This window comes from Eulemur rufifrons, chromosome 20 (genome assembly GCF_041146395.1).
Source record: "Eulemur rufifrons isolate Redbay chromosome 20, OSU_ERuf_1, whole genome shotgun sequence".
NCBI lineage: Eukaryota > Metazoa > Chordata > Mammalia > Primates > Lemuridae > Eulemur > Eulemur rufifrons.
The window spans coordinates 40,457,057-40,475,325 of NC_091002.1; the positions used below are offsets into that span (position 1 = coordinate 40,457,057).

The 18,269-nt window shown below is 48.9% G+C and overlaps 2 protein-coding genes across 7 annotated transcripts in view; one reads left to right on the forward strand and one right to left on the reverse strand.

Moving 5' to 3' along the window:
• NCOA3 (nuclear receptor coactivator 3) overlaps nt 1–2,510 on the forward strand; it is a 133,234-nt gene extending 130,724 nt beyond the window's left edge. For both annotated transcript variants that reach the window (XM_069495587.1, XM_069495589.1), the window contains 3 exons: nt 524–698; nt 1,041–1,182; nt 1,483–2,510. In XM_069495587.1, the coding sequence (XP_069351688.1) occupies nt 524–698; nt 1,041–1,182; nt 1,483–1,494 (329 nt within the window). In that variant the 3' untranslated portion in view covers nt 1,495–2,510. The remainder of the gene's footprint in view (nt 1–523; nt 699–1,040; nt 1,183–1,482) is intronic.
• A 3,571-nt stretch (nt 2,511–6,081) lies between these two features.
• The window catches only part of SULF2 (sulfatase 2), a 105,422-nt gene continuing 93,234 nt past the window's right edge, over nt 6,082–18,269 (reverse strand). For 4 of the 5 annotated variants that reach the window (XM_069496384.1, XM_069496385.1, XM_069496383.1 and 1 more), the window contains 11 exons: nt 16,683–16,878; nt 13,760–13,988; nt 13,539–13,635; nt 12,990–13,084; nt 12,101–12,160; nt 11,497–11,666; nt 11,050–11,192; nt 9,815–9,938; nt 7,884–7,917; nt 7,587–7,640; nt 6,082–6,596 (listed from right to left, as the gene is read on the reverse strand). In XM_069496384.1, the coding sequence (XP_069352485.1) occupies nt 6,566–6,596; nt 7,587–7,640; nt 7,884–7,917; nt 9,815–9,938; nt 11,050–11,192; nt 11,497–11,666; nt 12,101–12,160; nt 12,990–13,084; nt 13,539–13,635; nt 13,760–13,988; nt 16,683–16,878 (1,233 nt within the window). In that variant the 3' untranslated portion in view covers nt 6,082–6,565. The remainder of the gene's footprint in view (nt 6,597–7,586; nt 7,641–7,883; nt 7,918–9,814; nt 9,939–11,049; nt 11,193–11,496; nt 11,667–12,100; nt 12,161–12,989; nt 13,085–13,538; nt 13,636–13,759; nt 13,989–16,682; nt 16,879–18,269) is intronic. The other variant, XM_069496386.1, reaches the window with a different exon arrangement.

The window sequence follows — 18,269 nt, forward strand, 5'->3', positions numbered from 1 at the left end:
AATGCACTGCGTGGGCTTTTAAGTTCTTGGTGACTTAGATTTGTTATTACGGTGGTGCAGAGACCTCTTCAGTTCAGCCTTTTGAGAGGTTTCAGGAACATGGTGGCAGTAGAGGTGTCTATTGGAGAGCTTACATTTCAGGATACAGTCCTGCTTTTTGGGGACAGTAACTCCTCTGCCCTCTAAAGAGGGACAGAATGATGTGAGTAGAGTGATAGGGAGTCCCTTTTACACAAAAAGCCCATTGAAGCAAGTTACCTTAAGAGCTCTGGATGGCATGCCTTTCTGTCGTAAGCCAGTTGTTCTAGTCATCATCTTGGTCAGAATCAAGGATAACGGGGAGGCAGCATCTTGTAGCACTTTGTATCTTACACTTACCACCTCCCTCCACCCCTCCTTAAATAAAATTACCAGAGAAAGCTGATATTTGAGGAGGCGGCAATTGAACATTATTTATTTATTCTACAGCACCCACCCCCCAAATTGAACATTATTATTTCATCTTTTTCTTTATTTTTGTAAGGAATGGGACAACAACCAGATCCAGCCTTTGGTCGAGTGTCTAGTCCTCCCAACACAATGATGTCATCAAGAATGGGTCCCTCCCAGAATCCCATGATGCAACATCCTCAGACTGCACCCATGTATCAGTCCTCAGAAATGAAGGGCTGGCCATCGGGAAACTTGGCCAGAAACAGGTAAAGAGCGGTGGCTTTTTAATGTCATTCGTATCCTAGTGTCAGAAGTCCAGGAAATTAATCTCTTTGCGTTTTTCAGCCAAACTTGTTTAGATGGAGAAATGAAAAGGCTGGCTTCATACTAGAAGATATGTTACTTGGCTTGTCCATTTTGAGAGTCTTTCACACCATGTACATATCCATTAGGGTACTGAGTAGAGACAGCTGTTAAAAATGGATTGCAGGCTGTCGGGGAGTTTTCTCTCTGGTACACCCTGCTTAAGTACAACATTTGACAAAATCGTGATAGTCTCTGCGCATGCCCTGAAAGACTCTGGAGGTAATACTACACCTTCTTTACAGCTCCTTTTCCCAGCAGCAGTTTGCCCACCAGGGGAACCCTGCAGTATACAGTATGGTGCACATGAATGGCAGCAGTGCTCACATGGGACAGATGAACATGAATTCGATGCCCATGTCTGGCATGCCCATGGGTCCTGATCAGGTACGGGGGTCTATTCCTTACCTTTTCAGACATTTTTCTTGTTCTCTGGAGAGAACCAAAGCCTCAGCTGTAATCTAAATGTCCTAGGTAGATTTAACTTGGATGTATAACTTTAAAGATATAATAATTGAAAAAACTTTAGGTTTGAAGGCATTGGGCGGATACTTTCGGTAATTCGAGTTCTAAGGAATCTGAATCAATCAGCCAGAGCCACACTGTAAGCCAGGAATGTAGACATAGGGATCCTTTCTGTTGTGCATAGCACATGTTTTACTCATGTTTTTTTCTGGTTGCTAACAGAAATACTGCTGATATCTCTGCACCAGCACCTCTAAGGAAATCACTGTACAAATGACACTGCACTGGGATTATCGGGAAGGAAAAGAATCGTTGTAGGCATCCTGCTTTGAAGAAAGGACCAGCTTCAATCTCTGCTAAGGGTATTCTAAGTGATGTCATTTGAGCAGGACTGGATTTTAAGCTGAAGCGCAATATCTACCTGTTGTTTTCCCCTCTCCTCCTGTGTATCATGGTGTTCAAAACAAATATTTTTGGCATTCCGCCCCCTAGGGATGTGACTCTGGAGATACAGAGTGTTACTGATCACAAAACTTTCCTGTGTCACTTTTTTCTGCCTTACTAGCCAAAGTCTTTCACGTAAATTTGGTGGTTGGGGGGGGGCGGGGGCGGTGGCGGCGGCAGAGAACATTGGAGAAATCAAGGAAGATTAGAACATCTGGTTTCTCTAGTTGCAGTACTGGACAAAGAGTGTAGTCCCAGTTTTCAAGTGTTTTTGTCACTGCCAAGTAGTTCTGTGTTGACCCTTTGTCTGGTTGAATTGGAATTTCTGAATTCTTGCCCATTACTGATGGTGTTGAGTTGCTCTGTCCCCATTCTTTGTTGTCTTAGGCTTTCTACTAATGAAGATTTTAATTTGCCTCTAATGTCCTGTAATACTTCACTTCCAGGAATTGTCATTGATTTCAAATGGCTTTGCAGAAGGGAAAATGAGATGACAGTATTTAATTGCAGCAGTAGCAAATTTTTCACATGCTAACGTGCAGCTGAGTGCACTTTATTTAAAAAGTAATGGATAAATGCAATATTCTTGAGGTCTTGAGGAATGATAAAACACATTCCTGGTTTTTGTCTACACTAATCTGTTGGACAAAAGCTGTGATTTTTTCTTTTTTTTTTAAAGTACTGGTGTCACCCTTTGCCTATATGGTAGAGCAATAATGCTTTTCAAAAATAAACTTCTGAAAACCCAAGGCCAGGTACTGCATTCTGAATCAGAATTTTGCAGTGTTTCTGTGAATAGATTTTTTTTTTTTGTAAATATGACCTTTAAGATATTGTATTATGTAAAATATGTATATACCTTTTTTGTAGGTCACAACAACTCATTTTTACAGAGTTTGTGAAGCTAAATATTTAACATTGTTGATTTCAGTAAGCTCAGCGTGGTGAGGCTACAAACAGAAGACATCCCCTGAATTTCATGGCCTGGGGAAGGGACAGTGGTCCATGGCTAACCCATACCCCAGCTTTAGATATCTCACCCTTTTCAATCTCTTAATCTGAATGCTTTTTAAAGAGATTATCTGTTTAGATGTAGACATTTTAATTTTTTTTTTTTTTAATTCCTCTGCCAGAACTAAGCACTTTGTTAATTTTAGGGGAAAGAAGAGATATGTGGAAATAAAAAGAAAATCTGGAATTAAAAAAAATCAAATAATTTGATTTAAAAAGAAACTTTCGGATTTTAAGCAGCCCATAAATTAAGTACTAGCAACTCGTGGTTTTTGTTTTCATTTTTAAATTGAGTATGTTGCCTTTTCATGCATTTTAAGAATGTTCTAAGATTTTGGTTGCTAAGACCTGAATCCCACACTGAGATCTCAGGAGTAGGATCCTTGGTGTGTGGTTTCTGGTGTCTGCTCAGCTGTCCACTCATTCTGCTAATGGTGATGCTTTTGCTGTGTCCCTGTGAATTAGAATAGTGTCATTATTATTTCTTAAGGAGCTCAATGTTCAGAACAGCAGTTTTTCTGTGATTCAGAGCCACAGTCTGAGCGCCTTTGCACCCCCTCCTTCTTTTGTCCCCTGCCACTTTCTGCTGTTGCCTCTCCTTGACACTTGTTCTAGTCAGTTGGGAATAGGGGGAAAAATCAAGTTTAATTCCCTTTATCTGGGTTACTGTTTTAGGTTCAAACAGTTCAATGAAATTGCTTTTTGGGCTATCTATGAATTTCAAATGTCTGCTAGCCTTGGTGTCATTTTCTAGCAATAACTGAGAGCCAGTTATTTTTTTTTTTTAATTTCACTCATGTTTAGCTAATCTTTCTAGATGTCTCTGAAGGTAAGATCATTTAATTTCTTTGATATGCTTATTAATAAGTAAAACCTTATATTTCCAGAACCACCACTAGAGTGGATTTTATTTTTGTAATGGTGTAGGCAATTATGAGTTTGCCCTTCTTTCCTTTCCTCCTCCCACCAGGTTCAAAATAAATCTGAGATTGTAAATCCATAAACTTCCATTGTAATGGCCCGGGCTCGTCAGATAACACATTCTGCTGTTTGGAGACAGAGGCACAGCTGAACAGGAGTCTCTGTCTTTTTCAACCCCGTGTGTCAGGTGTGTCCGAACCTTCCTTGTTTAAGTTGTGTGGGGAGAAATAGAGTGGTGCTCTTACCTTTCTTGACTTTTAAAAATTATTAAAACAAAACAAAAAAAATACAAGTTTTGTGATTCTTTTCTCAGTCCTGGCTCCAGGCTAACTGGAAGGCAGCACTCCTTTTTTATATGGGGAAAAAAATGAAGTTTATTATAAGTTTTTATATTTTCTACTTGTTCATTTTATTGGTGCAAACTCAAGATTTTGATTTTAATAGTTGCAGTCTTTGAGATAATTTTTTATTTTTACCTTTATTGCCCTTTTATCTTTTTGGGATAATTCTCTTTGTATTCCCGCTGCCTACCTCTCACAATCCGCTACCCCGCCTCCCCGTTTTTAAAACCTTGGTATCTGTTGGGTGAACAGTATAAGTAATCTTTTCATCTGCTTTTAGAATGTGGGATATTTCCAGTACCTACTTTTTTGCTGAATCCAAAGATATATAAATAAGTATATTTTATAAAGATCAAAATGATATCAAGGAGATAAATGTTTCTTCCTTTAAAAAATAGAAGTTGCATTGTTAATGTTCATATTATGATGCCACTTTTCTAAATTGTGCATCTGGATTGAAAGGTGTATATATCAATAAACAATACTACTTAGTTTATCAGTATTTAATAATCTGAGTTGGGGGTATATTAGGGGTAGGGTATTACAGAAGATAATTGGCTTGATGTCCTAGAAGTTCTTTGATCCAGAGGTAGATGCAGTTGGAAAGTAAACAGAATGGATTGCCAGTTACTCATATGCCTGTCCAGTTCCCTTGTTATTTGCAGAAGCCATGAGTTTTGTTCACAAGTAGATTCATAGGAGCAAAACTTCTAGGATAGATGGAAATTTTTCCCCTGTTGCAAAGGAACAAGAGTTGTTTTCAACTCTAAGGCACACTATTTAATAATGAGCAGGGTGTTTGCTTTTTCTTTCCTCCCTTTTCTCTCTCTAATATATGGAATTTTCTAATATATGGAAATGTCATTCTGAGAGCAATATTTAAATTCTCAGAAATTGACTTATAGTATTGAGAATAAATTCAATTTCAATCAAGTTCCATTAAGTGTTGCTTAAAGAAAGTTGAAATCGTTCTTTACCCTGCAAAGAATCGAAACCACATGAGATGACTTATGAGCTGGGGAGTGGTGAGTTGTGACTGCTTTGCTGACCATTTTGGATGTCATAATAAATAAAGGTTTCTATTTAAAATTCGAGCCTGAAGAGCTTGCTTTTTAAAAAAAAAAAAAAAATCCCTATTGGATTAAGGGTGAAAAAGAAGGTTAAGGAAACCCATTTTAAGTAACAGCAGTTTTTGTGAAGTTAACAAAACCGAAACACTTGCTAGGGAACCTTGGCTTGGCCTACTTCTGGTGTTCAAAAGCATGAAACTGTTTTTACAAAATGTAGATGCTTAGGGATCATCTGTAATCTGTGAAATGAGAAATGGGTTGCAGTGGTGATGCCTGAGGTTCCTCCTCCTTCTCCCATTCTAGAATTCTGACAACTACTTGTATCAGGTACACAGAGAAGGGTTTGGCTAAGGTGAATTGCATTGCATTTGATTAATACTTTTAAAAAAATGAAGTCCCAAAGCTGGTGTAATGTGAGACTTACCTGTGAGGTCCCTTGAGGTATGATAAATTTTAGTCATTAATGTACAGCTATCTACTGCCATTTAAAAAATCCTCTAAACCCAAGGTATCTCCTTTCCAAAAAGGTAGTATCTTGAATACTTGCTTAAAAAAAAACAAAACACACCAAAAAAACTCCCAAGAATGGCCTTTTACAAAATGTCGAAGGTTTCTTCGTACCAACTGCTGGTTGTTGGCTGGGGTTTTAAACATTGTATGACAATACTTATGCTACAAAATTTCTTTACAAATACAGTTTCATCAAAATTTGGGACATACATCAACTTCATTTCTTTTTAGTACCTTAAAAAACATCAGTTCTGGGACAGATAACAAAGAAATACTGGGAGAAATGGTATCTGGACAGGAACAGAAATGTCCACAACTGCAAGGGATTTTCTTTTACACTGGCCACAGAGCGTTTATTGACACCACCACTCTTGAAAATTGGGATTTCTTATTAGTTAGATTCCCCTAAAAGTTCCCATGTTGGTTACATGTAATAGTCACATATATACAGTGAAGGCAGTTTCTTCAGAGGCAGCCAGAGTTTCAGTGCCAAGTAATTAATGTCATTTCTTTTGTGCTGTTGACTCTTTGTCATCATCTTTGCACTGTTTACAGCCTCTGCAAGTCGCCTCTGTCCTGCCTCTTAGTTCCTTCTTTGTGACGAACCAAGAGAATAAAAGGATTTAAAACAGGGTTGTTTTCTCCCCTGTGATTTAAAAAAATTCCAGTGACTTTCACCCTTAGGGGAAATTTCCAGGAAAATCTCTTTCTGTTCTTTTTCCGTTATGAGCCTCTCAGGGAGGGTTAGTGGTGACTTTTTGATATGAAAAAATGCATTTTGTGCAGCTGGTGAGGTATAATCCAAAGCAAAAGCAGGGGCAAAAACGGACTTCGTGCAGTTCCCTCTGCTCCTGACGGTTATCCTCCAGGATCTGCCTCGTTGACTGAAAGCAAGCTCTGTCCCAGGTGTCCGGCCTACAGCAGAGGTCTGCTGGAAATCACACACGACTTTTCACTGCCTGTACAGTCAGGTGACGCCTCTCCATTTTTGGAGGTCCATCGCTGTTGTTAACCTTCCCAGCCTTCCCACAGTTGTCCCCTGTAGAACAAAACAGATCCGTCTTAGCTTGTGATTATCATGCCGCTTTGGATTTCTTAATCAGTCCCACAGCTGAGTAAGCTTTGCTTCAAGGATGTGGCTGCTGAGAATGAGTATTTCTGAGTCTCTCAGAAAGAGATTGCTACCGTCTAATCATCTCAATTTTCGGTGGCTTACTTACACATCCAGTGCCTGCCAGAGCTGTCATTTAAAGATCTGGGTAGAATAGTGGCTAAAGACAATGTGAGATGTAAAGATTCTGCCCTTAACTCTGGAAGCAGCAAAGAAATGCTTAGCTGGTCCATTATTAATGTCCTGTTAAAACCACATAGGTTTGTGGTTTTATAAAGGAAGAAATGAGGAGACCAGAGGTTGCAAATGGCAGTTCACCAAGGGGGCTTTTTTTGTTGGCATGGTAACTTCATGTCAAATTCGTTGCCAATGTTAAAGAATTCCCACACATTACCTGCATTTTTGGATTTCCTGGATGAATTAGAAAATATGGCAAGCTGCATTCCATGCCTGCAGGCAACAAACTAGCTGCTCGCTCTAGACTACAGCTGAACTTTCCAGGTTGTCACAATCTCCGCTTAGTCCCTGTCAGCCTCTCTTGGCACTGGAGAGAGAGAGTTCATAGCATGTTTTGGGAAACGATTTAATGAGGCCATCCTACTCCTGAAGCTATGGACCAGCTAGCCCTTCTGCAGCCTCAGCCTTCAAGATGTCTGGCAGCTGTAATATTTAAATGCTTCTCAACCTCTAAGTAATAGCTGGCGTTTACCAAGCACAGATTATAGCGAGAACAAGTTTATTCGAAAAGGTATTAATCTAAAACATGAAATGGATTCAAGTATGTTTTCTTACAGGAAAGACTCCCATTACGGGAACAAGTGAGGGTGACAGGTAAGAAATGGCATGCACACAGAACAGCCTTGGCAAAACAAAGTAGTCAGAACCAGATCTCTACTTGTAGCTGGTTCCCCAACTCACAGTGATTTGGAAGAAGGTCTCTTCATTTCTGGCCACTTTCGACGCTGAAACTGCCTAAGTTTTCAAGTGTCAAAAGGAGAATGAGTGTTAACCATCACCAAGAAAGAAAAAGCCATCCCCAAAGAACCATACACAGAAGGTACCCTAAGTGACACCTATCACTGATGGGTGGTCCAGGCCCCTGGCAGACCAGAGGAAGGGCCATCTCTCAACGATTGGTGCAGCCTCTGAGATGAGACTGACGGATGGGCCAAGATACGAGAACTTTCCTCAGGCTTTAATAACAAAACTAAATACCTGTATTGTTCATAGCTTCCTCCATCTTTAAGTCCTAAATGAGGGAGAAATGAAAAAAATACGAACAGGTAGTTTAGGGCAAAAATGGCACAATCAATGACAAGCTTTATAACTGCCTTCTAAAAAATACCCAGAAAACCATCTCAGGCTTTGTGTCGCAATACCATGATGTTGATGGTGTTCCCTTGTCAGAGTTAACTGAATTACGAGGTGAACTTTCCCTAAGTCTCCTAGGTAGCCTTAGATTGCCTCCGATCTAGTGCCACCACGTCAGTCTTAGGTTCCTGATGCCTTCATTCAACACTGTGACCTTAGTCACGATGGGGGAGGTAGACACGGGCACGAACACCTACTCTTCAAAGGACAGAAAGCCAAGTGCCCTGAAAAAGGTGTGGCAGGAGGGAGATCCCTGTGGCCTTGGCTCTTGGGACGGTTTCCTGAGGATACAGCGGTGTGATCCAGTGCATGGGCTCTGGAGTCAGCTGACCTGGTTCATGTTACTCATCCATAAAATAAGGCTAAGATGATTCACCTTAAAGGGTCATCATAAGGATTATCAGCTAATGCACACAGCGCCTGGCACAGGGTGACCAATAAGTCACTTAACTTTGATCGTAAGAGCAGCACTCGATTGGCAGATGTCAGGAAGCCCCTGGTGAGAATTCCGACATTAGGCTCCTCATCAGGCAGTGTTACTGTCTTCTGTAAACATGTTCGCTGTCTGACTGTGGCATCTGAATTCTTCCTCCTAAGCTGCTTAGTCATTTTCCTGACATGAACTCCAGGTGTCTTACTAGCTATATTTAAAAACTCTCCAAGGTCCTCCAAATACCACAGGTTTTTAGGCTACTCTCTCTGCATTTTGTTGTGGCTAATAAGTGAACAGCTGCTTTCTTTTAGCTTTTTTCATCTTAAAATATCTACTTGGCATCTTAAACTTAGAACTGCTGATTTTGCCCTGCCCCACACACAACCCAGGAGTTGCCTGTGACTCTTAATATTCTGTCCTCCGCCGGCCTCATCACCACATTCCGTGGGCTTCACCACCGGCATCTGAAATCCATCTTCTCTCCATCTTCACTGCTCCCTCCACATAGGTCTAAGCCACCGCCTTCTCTCCTGGGTAACGGTGTCATCTTAACTATTATTCCTCAAAGAATTCCATTCTCCACTTAGCAATCTGAGTGTCCTTTTAAAATGTAGACTGTTTCATTACCCAGGTTAAAACCCTCCATGAAGTCTAAACCCTCTGCCGTGGCCTACAAAGCCCGTTACTACAGGTGGCTCTCTGACACCCTCCTGCCACTCTCCATAACCCTCACTTGTGCTGGCTCTGGCCACGCAGGGCTCCCGTCTGCTCCTCACACCTCACGTCTCCCGCAGTGCCTCTGTGTTTTCTCAGCGCGTGACTGCTTCCTGCTCCGTAGGACTCAGTTCGAAGGTCTGACCTGCACTCTACCTAACGGTGCCCCATCCCACGGATGATACATTACATCATCCTGTTTGAATCTCTCCATACAAGCAAGAGCCTCCCCCATATGGACTGTTGTCCCTAGAAAATGTCTGCTCCACACAAGGTCAGGGAGGATGGCCATCTTTTTGCTTTCCGGTAACCAACAGGGTTCCAGGTATAACTTTTTAGTAAATGTTGAATGAATGAATGAGCACAAGGGAGGAAAGCGAAATGAGAGGGAACTCCGTGTGTTTACTGTGCGGTTGGGCTGCGTGCTCCTCTCTCAGGAAGCACAGCTCAGCAAGGGCCTACTGCCTGCCATGGGCAGGGGGCACCCGCAACCTTCCAGATGATTGGTCTTGAACTGCATCACCTCCCAATTCCTGGTCATTCTGAGCTCACTCTTGGAGTAGACAAGACCTCCAAAGTCCCTTCCTATGGAACTTTCTGCAGGCCCCATGTTGGGGCGCCTACTCACCCAGGTCCATGTTTCGAGTCCGGGGGTTACACTGCTTGTAACCCTTGCAGCTCCTCAGCTCCATGAGCTGTACGTGTAGCTGATTGAGGACCTCCCTGTCCAGTGTGTTCACTGCATTCATCAGCTGGTTGGAAGAAAGGTAGGTTGTCAGCCAGGTGAGTCCAGGGACCCTCCCCTGCCATCCTCTTCTACCAACCCGGGGAGACATTTCAGGCAGGTTGGGAGTGGAAGGTGCTGTGGGCTAGTGTCCTGCTCACTGCAACCTCCACTTCGGCAAGAGCCAGAGTTTGGAAGAGTTAGGTGACTTTATGGCTTCTAGCCCCACCAGGTCCTCTTAATGAGAATAAAAGCCCTATCTGTGTACTTAACGTTGGACTTCTGGAGCCACCGGTCAGGAAACTCGCCTCACTCCAAGTCCCTCAGCTCCTCGTGACTGGAAAACGGCCATTTGTGAAAGGACGGTGAGTGATCTGGGTCCCTGCCTAGCCTGGGAGCCACTGGTGACCGACTGACCTATACCCTCTGCCACTCCCTTTGGTAAAGTCTGAGGATGAACCTATCTAAGACGACAGATCAGCAGCCTATGTAGTAATTAAAACAAAGCAAAACAAAGCAATTGAACTGCTGACATTTAAAAATCAGATTTCGTTTAAAAAATTGTTTCAAGCTTTCCTTAAAAGGTTGAAGGTTGGACAGTATCAAAGCCACATTACAGATAAACGCTAATGCTAAAGCCCAGCAGTGACTGTTCCTCTACCAGGGCTCACAAGTTTCAATTACCAGACACTTCTTCAATCCCGTATGTGTTTAGATGATTTAAGGTACGGAAGCACTCAGCAAAGTGCTTGGCAGGGTGAGTGCTTTGTGAGTGTTACTGTTACATTATCTGCACGGTCCCTGAAGGCCCCGGAAGGTGCAGCATTTGGCCTGACCCCACAGCGCTACAGTTTCAGGAGTCCTCACAAGTTCCTGCAAAGCCTGGTTGGATGTTGGCAGGTGCCTAAGCTGCAGGGAGAAGCTCGACAATGTCTTACCCACGCGGGAGGGAGGAGCCGGAAAAGGGCTGATGGAACATCGAGTGCCCAAATTCTCAGTGGCTTCCAGACTCACTCCTGCTGTCTTAGTGACTGAATGGGATTTGGAAGATCTGTCATGACCTCCCTGGGGGAGGTGTGCCTCCGGGGCAGCGCCTGTGCACCCCACCTCCCTGTTTCCCCAGCTCATGTCGTTCGTACCTGGTAGGGGTCTGTGTTGAGATCAAAGTACTCTAGGAAGCCAGTTGCAAATTCACAGAAGAGGAAATTGTGGGTCTCGTTGATTGTCCTCATGCACCAGTACGTGTTGTTGTTGGCGCTGGTGCAGGCACAGAAAGGCCCCACTGCCGAGGGAAGAGAGCACGCCCTGAGCGCCTGCAGGAAGCAGCGCCGTCTGCCAGCAGTGATTCCCGTCAGGGACAGCCCCCTGGGCCAGTTCCTCAGATGCCTAGTGACAGTCTGGAACACTGGGAACCCCCGACGTCAGGCAGCCTGTTTCTGAGAGACCCAAAGGGCTGGCAGTGAAGCCCTCACAAGCCTGGGGCAAGGCGGGTCACTGCACAAAGCGGAGAAGTTTCTTGGCCCTCCAGGCTCCAGCCTGCCCACCCCGCCCTGTGCCTGCCCCTGTGCCGCCCCGGGCTCGCTCACGTGTCCAGAGCGGCGCTGTCTGCCAGTGCTGGTTGTCGTGTGTGAAGCACGTGAGGCCTGGCATGCTGCACGTGTCGTTGTTCTGCAGGCGCTTGAGCAGCTTGCGAAGTTTCTTCTTGCGCTTCTGCTCCCGCAACAGCCACACCTTGTCCTTCTCTTGCAGACCCTTCCTGTGGGCATGGTGGGCCACACACACCTTGGGCCCCTGAAGGACCCATGACTCTGACTCTTCCCTTCCTGTCCACCCTTGGGGCTGGGCTGGGCTGAGCCTCCCCAGCAGAGAGCCAGGGGCAGAGCAGCCGAGGGTCCCAGGTCCTACTGCGGATCCAAGGCACAGCTGGGACCAGACTTGGGTGTTCTGTCTACCCGAGGCAGCACAGAGGCTGGGAGAGAATCGGGTGGCTCCTGGGACTCCTGTTCACAGCCACTCCCCTCCTTCCTGTGTCCGGCCCCTGCTTGGCCGGGCTGCAGCCATCCCCCCTGGCCACGAGGGGGCGTCTGGAGGCCTCCGCGTTGATCTGGGAGCGTCGGTCAGGGGCCGCCAGGGAAAGGCCAGGGCTTAAGGGAGGGCAGCCTCCTCCCCCAGGCCTGAAGCAGCCCTTACCTGAAGGGATGCAGACTGGAGCCTTTGTGCTTGAGGCGGCCCTTGTGCTGGGTGTGGTAACTGCAACAGACCCCGACCCCAGGCTTCAGAAGCTGCAGTTCCCGGGGCTCCCACGTGTTGCTGCTCCCCCTCCTGTCTGGGCTGGCGTGGGGAGGGCACTATACTGTCCCCAGGGTGGCAGCTCCCTGCCTGCCTGGCTGGCTCCTTCCTCCAAGCATGAGCAGGGGCCTCTGGCTGAAGACCCCGGGCCAGGCTGCAGAAAGGCTGGGGTAGGTATAACTGAGCCAAGGCCAGAAGCAGCGGGGCCTGGATTCAGGCAGCCTTGGCGTCTGGAGGTTGGGTCCCACCACCCCGGTCACCGAGCGCTTGGTCGGGCCAGCACTGGGAGCCCACGCTCTGCCAGCCGCCCTCGAGGGTGGCAGGGCCTCGGCCACTGTGCTGCCCAGTACGGTAGCCACTGGCCACCTTTCGGTGCTCAGTAGCCACACGTGGTTAGTGGCTGTCATGCTGCACAGGGCGGACCAGCCCACTTCCGTCAGCGAGCAGGTGCTATTGCACAGGGCTGCTCTGGAGTGCTGCCCTTTGGGCCAGAGGGACCCTGAGCTGGTCTGTGGACCGCGAGCCACGCAGGCGATTTCTGAAAGGTCGGCGGGAGGCCCTTCTCCCTGCCCGGCACCAGCTCTGCGCGGTGAGCGCGGGTTCTCTGTGCCCCACGGGCTGGCAACGGGGATGTGAATTGTTACTGATTTTTGTTTTTTGCCCTGGGGGAGAAGCTAGGGATAAAAAAAAATAATGAAAGGAGCCCATTAAGAGAGGGGATGTTGAGTCCCCAGGAGTGGCTCTGCAGGGGAGCTGGGGGCCCTGTGGGGGTCCTTTGCTGCCTGCTCACCTGATTTTGTGACAGTCACATTCTTCTGGCCGCTTTTTCTTCAGGTGACCTCGGACTTCCCTCAGGTTCTTAATTTTGTTCTGCAGGGTTTCGATCTGCGGGACAGAGCAGGAGAGGAAGCCTGGAAACTCTCCCGGCTGGACAAGAAGGGCGCGGCCCGGGGCTGCCCCAGCCCTGCCTCGTCTGTGCTCAGCAGCGTCCGTGGGCGCTGAGGAGGCACTTGGTTCCACCTGCTGAAGGGACCTCCCTGCCCCTCCGCCCAGGCCCCAGCGAAGGGGTGGAGTCGCTCTCCCGTCCTGGCCCACCCAAGAGCCAGCCGAGTCCTCTGAGGGCTTAAATGTCTCCCAGGCTTGTTGAAAGGACTAAGTATAGTCAAAAAGGGGGACAACATGAATATGCTGTCCTCTCTCAGACAACCTGCTGCGGGGACAACCCAGGACTGGAGCTCCTGTCCCTGGGTTGAGGACCCCCCCTTTGCCCCTCTGGCCTCTGCCCTGCCAGTGAGGATGGTGGGACCGAGGACATGCTCCCCACCCACACTCTGCTCACCTCGTGGTCGATATGCAGCTTATGGTCTTTCCAGGCCTGCAGGGACTTGTACAGGTCCAGGTCGCACTGGACCGTGTCGTTCTCCAGGATGTAGCACCTGTGGGGAGGGATCACGTGTGGGCCTGGAGGGTGAGGGGGCACCGGCCCAGGGGCTCACATCTGGGCAGCCCTTGCCGAGGTCCATCCTGCTCCTTCACCCCAACCTCCGCCTGGACTCTCACCGATGTGTCACTTTAATGGGGTTGGGGGCTGAGTAGTCTGGAAGGCCTCCAGTGCCACTGAAGTCCCCACCATCCTTGTCGTCTTGGTCCTCAGGGGCCCCTGGCCAGTGCCGCTTGGTAAGGTTGCGGGGCTGGGCTGCATCGTCCAGGCCTACGTGGTACACCTCGCCATCCACCTCGATGGCCACTGAGCGGATGGAGCGATTACGGACGTAGCTGGCCTTGTACTCTGTGGGTGGCAGAGGGGTGGCTGCGTTAGCGAGGCTGGGAGGGGCCGGCCAGGCTCCCCAGGCAATAGGCCCTTAATCGAGATAGGGCCGGGCTTCCCAGCCTGGGGTTCAGTGTTGCCTGAGACCTGACGCCTCCTGAGATCTTCCCACCCGGAAGCAGGTCCTGGACTGCAGGGAGAGGACCTGGAGGTGATCACACTGGGGAGACTGAAGTGCCAGAGCCAGGCAGCCACCCTGAGAGAACGTCGAGAAAGAGCCATGCACGGATAAACAAATGGTTCTGTATCTGTACAATGGAATATCCGTCTATAAAAAGGCATGAAGTTCTGATTCATGCTACAATGTAGATGGCCATACGCTAAATGAAAGCAGCCAGACACCAAAGGGCGCGTGTTGTGTCACTGTTTGCATGAACTTTCCAGAATAGGCAAGTCTCTAGAGGCAGGAGGCAGGTCGGTGGTTGCCGGGGCGGGACCGAGGAGCGTCATGGGCATAGGATTTGCTTCCCGGGCGATGCATGTGAGAACTAGAGCGAGGTGGTGTCTGTACAACACTGAACATATCAAGTGCTTCTGTGTCGTATACAGTTATGAGAACGGTAAATTTTATGTGACGTGAACTTCAATTAAAAAAAGAAAAAAAAAAAAAGTAACATGGCTATAAAAATGCTGATGTGAACTGGGTAAAGAGGGGCTGTCCAGCACATTCCTCTAGGAAGAAAAGGGCGAGGCCTGGGCGGTGCTGCTGTGGCTCTAAGTCAGAGGCTGAAAACCGAGGGCTTGCGGGCCGGAGGCAGGCCCCAGACTTTAGAAGCCAGCCTGCATCTTCTGTATATTAAAGGATCAATTTGCTCTCGTCACTACACGCTACAACAGAGAGGAACCCTGAGGACATAGAATGAAATAAGCCAGTCACAAAAGGACAAACACTGTATGATTCCACTTAGGTCCCTTCTAGGTCTCTGGAGCAGTCAGGTTCATACAAAGCAGAATGGTGGTTGCCAGGGGGTGGGGAGAGGGAACGGGGAGACGGTGCTGAATGGGGACACAGTCTGTTTTGCAAGGTGGAAATAGTCTAGAGATTGGTTGCTCAGCAATGTGAATACACTCAAGACTACTGAACTGGATACTTAAAAATGGTTAAGATGGTAAATTTTATGTTACATGTATTTTACCATAATTGAAAAAAAAAAAACAACAAAAATATCTAATTAGGCTTTGGCTGTCCTTGGGCCAGTGGCCCAGAGCAGTCGGCTGCGTGGGAAGTTGCTCAGCCGGGAGGGGACACTTGCAGCCAGCTGGCCAGGCACCCAGGAGCCCTCCGAGCGCTTCCAAAGCACAGTTTCATTCCCACTGTAAAGTCAGGCAGGGCGGCTCCTAGTTCACGGATGGGGAGCCGAGCTCCAGCTGGGCCCAGCAGAGCCCTGCTGCCCACCTTCTGCTCCCCAGCTTTCTACCTGCCTGTCCTCTCCTTGCCCTGCTGCGGGTGAGGTGCGAAGGCAGCATCTTCAGTTGGGCGGGGCGTTTCCCCACTTGTCCCAAGTATAGTCTATTCTCGTTTGTTCAAGGAAGTTCTACAAAGTTGCCGCAAACACCGAGTTCGCGAACGCTGAACCGTGGTTCCTAGGGGAAATACGGGAGTTGCACACTCAACTGTGGCTCCTAGGGGAAATACGGGAATTGCAGCAGGGGACCTGTGCGCCTCTGGTCATAACACCGCCTTCACCTGATCGATACAGAACCTCGTCCTTGTGCTTCAGTTTGACGGCGCCTTACTTCATACACAGCCGACCCTCTAACACTGAATGCCCGGCCCACAGCACAACTCACGCCCAAAGGAAATTCCTCTAGCACATGTTTCTCTGTAGGACATGGCACGGCTGCCTGCACTTAGGACATCAGCCAGCACTTCAGCACAGCGCTTGGGCCGTTTAAACAGTGAAATCACCAGAAATAGTACAAAGATGTGAAAAGCATGACACTAAATAAACAATGAAAAGGACACTTGTTTACAGCATGAGCTGAACCAAGAAGGCACAGCGGGCCTTGTTCTGCCTCAGCTGGGGATGTGTGTGGCAGGCAACTCGAATCATGCCTGCGAGTGACCACAAAAATAACGTAAGGATTGATTCTGGGGCTACAAGTCAACTTAGGGGCGGACGAATCTGCAAACGTGGAATTGGCCAATAGGGCTGGACTGTGCGAGCGCCCCCTGGTGGCGCCCCCTGCGGATCCCACCCGACCCGGCCACTTCCTTCGGTGCCTCGGCCTGGTCAGACCCCTCGGCCCGTCTCCCGACGGGGCTCCTGCCTCTGCTCCTGCCCCTGGCAGCCCACTGAAATGGCAGCTGCAGGGATCCTTTGAAAACACAAAGCTGATCCTGTCCCCACTGCTCAGAACCCTCCAGACCAGGGGATTCTTGTCTCAAAGTAAAATCTCTACGGGGTTCTCTGAGACCGAGTCATTCCCACTCCCTTCAGAGCACTCATCACACCTGCAGATCATCTCCCTTCTGGGTGACAGCGGCGCCCCGCTGGAATGGGTGGCTCTGAGGGGGCGCAGCTGTCTCCCCAGCTCCTAGAACCACACCTGGCAGGGTGACAAGTAACTGTGGCTTTCCTTGAATGCACGGATGGGGCTTCCGGGCATGGTCTCTCTCCCGCGGTCCCATTCGGCCCAGGCCGCAACACTTACGCTTCTTGAAGAACTTTTTCCGGCGTCCGGCCAGGCTGAGCTTGTAGTCCCCGCTGTCGCAGGTGCAGGCCTCGCCGCCCTGCCCGTAGTACTTGGGCACGAAGTTGGAGAGGGCTCTGCCGCCGCCGAGCCGCATGGGGCCCTTGCACTTGTGCAGCTTCAGCTTCCCCGTGGCGTCCTCCACGCACTGCCACTTCTGCAAGACACGGCGGCGATGGCGCACACGGCAGGGCCCCCAAAGCCACCTCACGCTGCCTCCCATCCACCCTGGAGACTTCCCTCGCCCTGCCTGCATCCAGATGTCACCAAGCCCCACACCTGCCCTCTCCGAGCATGGCTTCTCTCCACTGCCATGGCTTGAGCCTGGGGTGGAGCCACCATCATCCCCCTGCAAGATGCCTACGACAGCCTCCTCCCTGGCTTCCTGCTCCGTGTGCTCCTAAAATCCACTCTCACGTGGCAGCCAGGGGAATCTTTTTAAAGGGCAAATTGGATCACGTTGTTCCCCTGCTTAAAACTCTCCCGTAACTCCCGCCATATTGAGGGTGGGACCCGAGCTTCTGGTCCTGGTCTTTGATGCCCTGTACGATCTGGTCCCTGCCTACCCCTTGGACCTTGTGCCCTCCCGCTGTCCTGTCTTTTCTCTTTCTCAGCCCAGTGCGCTCTTCCCATATCCCAGACGTGCTGCAGCCTCAGGGCCTTTGCATTTGCCATGCCTTCTGTCGAGAGTGCTCCTTCTCCAGCTTCTCGTGTTGCCGGTGACTTCTCATCCCTCAGGGCTCTGCTCCAGTGTCACCTCTTTAAGGAGGCCTCCCCTGACCACCTCATTTAAAATCCCCCCCTCCCTCCTTACCAAGGACTAGATGGATACAGTGTGGTCAGCGTGTGCACATACACAAAAAGTTAAACACAGAATCACTTTCTAAATCTCTCTCCCATCGAGCTCTGAGCTCCGTTCTCTTTCCTAGTTCCAGCCTCCTGGACCCCTCGCTGGGTCCTGCAACAGCCCGTGGACAGGACTCTCCTTCCCCCATGAGAACCTGCTGCAACCCATGGACCCAGTGGGTACTCAGAGCCCAGCCTGCGTCCAAGTGATCTCCCCAGGACACGGATCGGGTCTGTTCCCTTATGCTACAAGCGCTCAGCAGTGCCCAGCACTGGGTGGTGCGTCGACTCGTTTACTGCAACTCACAGCACCCTACGAGGCAGGTGCTGTCATTATCCCCACTTCGAGATGAGGCACAGAGAGGTAGAGGGACTGGTCCTGGGTCACACAGCCAGGAGGAGCAAGAGCTGTGATCCACTGGCCAAGACCCTGCTGCCTGTCACCTGCTCACCTTGCCCCCCTCAATCCATTCTCACCTGGCGGCTGGATTTGATCTTGTTCATGGCTCCTGTGGCCCTCCCACCCCTCTCAACGCAAACCTGTCCATGACTGGATTCCTCAGTGCAGAGCTCGGCTGATGGGGCCAGCAGGCATGGCCCAGAGGGGACCCAGGACCCGGGGAGCCAAAGCGGGCAGCGTGATGGGCGGCAGGCACTGCTGCCAGCTGGGAGCACGGCCCACGTGGCCAGGTCTGATTTTGC